This window comes from Dreissena polymorpha, unplaced genomic scaffold (genome assembly GCF_020536995.1).
Source record: "Dreissena polymorpha isolate Duluth1 unplaced genomic scaffold, UMN_Dpol_1.0 chrUn003, whole genome shotgun sequence".
Lineage (NCBI taxonomy): Eukaryota > Metazoa > Mollusca > Bivalvia > Myida > Dreissenidae > Dreissena > Dreissena polymorpha.
Genome location: NW_026273317.1, coordinates 223,006 through 227,500, shown reverse-complemented (window position 1 = coordinate 227,500; position 4,495 = coordinate 223,006). Strand labels below are relative to the sequence as shown.

Below are 4,495 nucleotides of genomic sequence, written 5' to 3'. Positions count from 1 at the left end.
ATATTTTCCGACGAAGTGCGTTTGTTTTATCTAAAAACTTAAGTTTAGTAAACTAATCTTCAGCTTTGTATACAACTATGCTATGGATTTAGAGATCGTAATTATGAAATCTTGAACCGAAAATCAAGCTAAAACATTTAAAATCTAAACAGAATCGATGTAAATTAACATTGCGTTCTCCACGTTGACTACCATATTCGGAATAAGTGATTTGTTGCTTGCTGTTTTTAGTACTCATATTGATGGTCCTGACGTATCAAGTATTGGCAAATGAATATTCTCAGCAATACAGTTGTTACGCTGATACATGTAACCTGTAAGTACTAGTATGCATATTATTGCATTTTTTCCATATTATTTTTGTTCACAAATTGGCAAATTTGTATAATGAATAGATTGCTTGCTTTCAAAAAGATTAAATTGTTTCAGAATGTATTTCAGTTATATCATAATATGGCAATTTGTGTCAAATGTTGAAAACGCTTGATAGAACACCAAAACCAAATAACACAAAATGAAACAATTACAAACTAGTACCAATTAATACGTAACTAGTGATGTTCTTGTTTGTAATCAAACTTAACAACCAGTTCACGAGCACGCATATAAACATATCAATGCTTTGATTAAAACAAAAACGCAATCATTCATGGTATTCACATGTACGTTTATGTCACAAAAAACTATACTGTTTGGCTGTGTGATTCCAATTAGCGCCACAAAACTAAATAAAAAACAATGTTACATGATTAATGAAATTATTGTCAAATCAAGCTTGCCGCTAATTATCGTCTGTTCATTGAAAAACATAAAGAACACGTTAGATTGCACACTTATCTTTTTTTTTTAATAAATACTACTTATTTGTTTACACTGTTCATAGTCACGCAATTTATTCGCTTTACAAAAGTAAAAGTATGTGTTACTATAGAATGCGTGTTTAAGACAACCTGTCTGTCTGTCTGTCTGTCTGTCGTTCTGTCTGCCTGCCTGCCTGCCCCCCCCCCCCCCCCCCTGCCCGCCCAACCCCCGCCCGCCCGCCCGCCCGTCCGTCCGTCCGTCCGTCCGTCCGTCCGTCTGTCTGTCTGTCTGTCTGTGTACCTCATTAGATATTTGCGCATCTATTTAATTTCAGGAATACTTCAGTTGAATACTGTGGCGTAGTACTCAGACACTGCCGGCGCTGTGAAGACGTCCAGAACGACTTCTTCACAAGGATGATGACGTGTAATTGTACTAAGTATTGTTATGGTGAGGATATAATATATCGTATATTTAAAGTTACCTTGTTAATGCAAAACATAGTTTTACACAAATAAGTGCACAATATTAATTGCAGACAATTATTTTTTGTATTTGTTATCGATTAGGGTAACTCATTGTTTTTAAATATTTGTCAGTTATATTTAATGTGACAATCTTTTTTTCCGATGCCCATTTACTGAACTTTATTTAATGACACTGGTGTTTCACACAGCGTTAACAAACCCTTTTGTGATACGAATTAAACATACTCAATCGCATCACCATTACCGGATAACCGTATGTGATGTTTTTTAAAATATAATTATGGTATCATGTATTTTATACAGACCGGATGCATACCATTGACATCGAAAAGCTTCGGGGTAAGTACTCTTTATCATTTGTAAGCAAAACAGCAATGGTATAAATGTGTCATCTCATAATTATGTGAACATATGGTTATTTTTTTACGAATAAGTAGTCAAGTGTTCGTAGGACACGGATTTCGGTTGTTTCTTAAGACTCCACTCATGTCGCAAAGAACTCAAAAGATATTATGGTGCCTATGTTCACATACTGCGTATTATGTTCGTAAAGTTTTACCCCACTAACAGCAAAGCGTTGGAGTTACGCGGTATACAAGTAAAACAAGTATTTTAATTAAATCAAACGGTGCAATAAACATACGATTAAATAATCGTGATGCACAACTTCACATGATGGTGGATACTTTTGTGAAGTTCCAGCCCTTAGAAGCAACACACAAAGGTTACTATTGAAAAAGGAATACAATTATATTCCTTATTGTTCCTTATTTCTAAGTCGAGTTATTTATAATGATCAGTGAATCAAATAACTGCCCATAATCAAATAAGCATTCTTATAGTAAAGACGTTTTTGAACGTGAATAAATGTGTTTGTACTCAGTGCTGGTTGCCCGGTCCCTGCTGCACCAGAAAATGGACGTTATAGCAACGCTCAGAAACACATTCTCTTGAACGGCATTTTACAAGTCACACGCGATACGGGGTATGAAATTTCGAATTCAGATCCCGCAATATGTGGGAATTTCTCAGTGTGGGTTGGCGTTCACCAGAAATGTCAAAAACCTAGAGGTAATAATTTCTATACATAAGAAGCAAAAATCACATTTTCTGTTATTGAACTACAATCAAAACAAATTAATTTAAGTTCAAGTATGTTTGTAAGTTTTGTTTAAATATACATTCCTCGATATAATACTGTCTGCTATTTTTTTTATCAACGAAATGTTATTGAAAAACGGTTTTGTAAATGCAATGTATTGATAAATATCATTTAACAATAAGCTATGCTTACATACAAAACGTAAAATGTTGTTACTTAAACAACCACAAACAAAGCAAACCAAGTCCCGAAACTGAGCAGAGCTTCGTTAAATATTCCAGTAACAGTAGTAAAACTATGTTAGATTATAGTCTTATTGTCGGCTTACAAGCATCTTAAAATAATTAAGCCGACGTGTTGTTGACAATTTTGACTAGCATGACGCATTGCAAAAGTTATTACTATTGCCTTAGCTATCAATGATTTTAGAGCCAAGACGTTGTGTTCCATTATGGACCGTTACTGTCGTTGGTGCTTAATTGGGGGCTACTTGGTTAGCTGTCGGTATATTCCTGCTGACATGGAAAAGTCGTCGCAGAGAAGAAAAGAAAGGTTTCCAGCAAGTAGACTCTTCAGGCATGTAAATATAGAACAGTGTTTAGTATTATTTAATGAAAACATTTATCTGGTTTTACAACGCTGGTTATTAATTGCGAAACGGATTTTGGAACCAGTGTCGCACGCTTGCATAAGCATAGCACGTAGATAATTGAATGTATTTACAAATAAATGTAGATAAAAGTGCAAAAAGTATTTATACTTGTGATGGTATGCTGAAATGTTTATATGATTTTCATTTCGAAACGGTTCGACGTAATCTTAAAAATTCTAAATAGACTGTCGAAATGTATACATAAACAACATTCTAAATGAATGTTTGTATACGTTACGTTAAAAAAATAAAACAGTCATGCCGTTAATGTATATATATATATATATATAGTTTTATTTTATGAAACATTAGGCCGCCTTAGTTCCTTAATAACCAGACGATATATATATATATATATAAAAACCAGAGCATTTTGAGAAAGATCTTTAAGCGCGTTCATTAAAATATGAAGTTTGGTTAGAAATCGGTTAATTTGTGCCTATTTTGCAAGAATCTGAAAAAAATGACATCATATTTAGAATCCCGGTTCTTCAAATTTGGAATCCCCGACAATTACTAGTTCATGAAAATACAATACGTGTTATGCACACAGAACTGCACATTTTTAGCCGAAGTGATACAGAATATCGCAGACTGTTTCTCTATTTTATATAATTGCATACAATCAACACATTGTTTCATGAATAAACTATAGCAGTTGAAGGAATTTATGGGGACTACGTTTGAAAAACTAGATATACGCCCGATTATGTAAATAATAGCTAGCGTTTAAATTAAATAATGTTTTAATGAGCATTTGTAGTTCTGTGTGAGTTTTTATCAAAATATCAAATACACCGAATAATACCAGTGAATGCCTCTAATCAGCATAAAATGAAACATTAGGCCGCCTTAGTTCCTTAATCACCAGACGATAATTTCATTCGGATATTTTAATTCGACCTTAACCGTGTTCCAAATTGTCAACACTACTTTCGGTTTCAGTGAATCATTGTTTGTTCACTTGCGAAAAGCACAATTTAACACAAAATTAAATGTGTTATTCTGATTTAATTGTACAGGCACAGTAGTATAGTTTTATTAAGTGAATTTGTGTTTTGGTATCATGACGAACAAATAAAACCAATTGTATTTTAACCACGGCCAACAATCCTTAATAGCAGCGCAAATTTTCAATTTAATATTAAGTAATCATATGTTTGAATAGATCTTCTTAATAATATAAATGGGAAATTTAAAGTGGAATACCATTATGGAAGCCCGGTCATTCAATCTATTAATACATCAGTATGGACCCCTTTTGATTTTGTAACAAAAGCATAGGGCAATGCCTTTGTTGTTTTTTCCGTCAATTTTGTAAATATATCGCTGGTATTGTAATTTGAAATTAGTGAGAATAAAATACGCGTAGTTACAAGAATTTTATGGAGCATGAAAACACGTTAAGTAAGACAGTATGACTTATAATTTTGCGAACATATCATTTCAAAA

General features: G+C 33.3%; 1 protein-coding gene across 2 annotated transcripts in view; it reads left to right on the top strand.

The window, feature by feature from the left end:
- LOC127863229 (uncharacterized) overlaps positions 1-2,962 on the top strand; it is a 5,145-nt gene extending 2,183 nt beyond the window's left edge. Inside the window, exons 2-5 of one of the 2 annotated variants that reach the window (XM_052402611.1) lie at positions 232-316; positions 1,136-1,251; positions 1,593-1,628; positions 2,821-2,962. In XM_052402611.1, the coding sequence (XP_052258571.1) occupies positions 232-316; positions 1,136-1,251; positions 1,593-1,628; positions 2,821-2,870 (287 nt within the window). In that variant the 3' untranslated portion in view covers positions 2,871-2,962. The remainder of the gene's footprint in view (positions 1-231; positions 317-1,135; positions 1,252-1,592; positions 1,629-2,820) is intronic. The other variant, XM_052402612.1, reaches the window with a different exon arrangement.
- Positions 2,963-4,495: the final 1,533 nt, after the last annotated feature.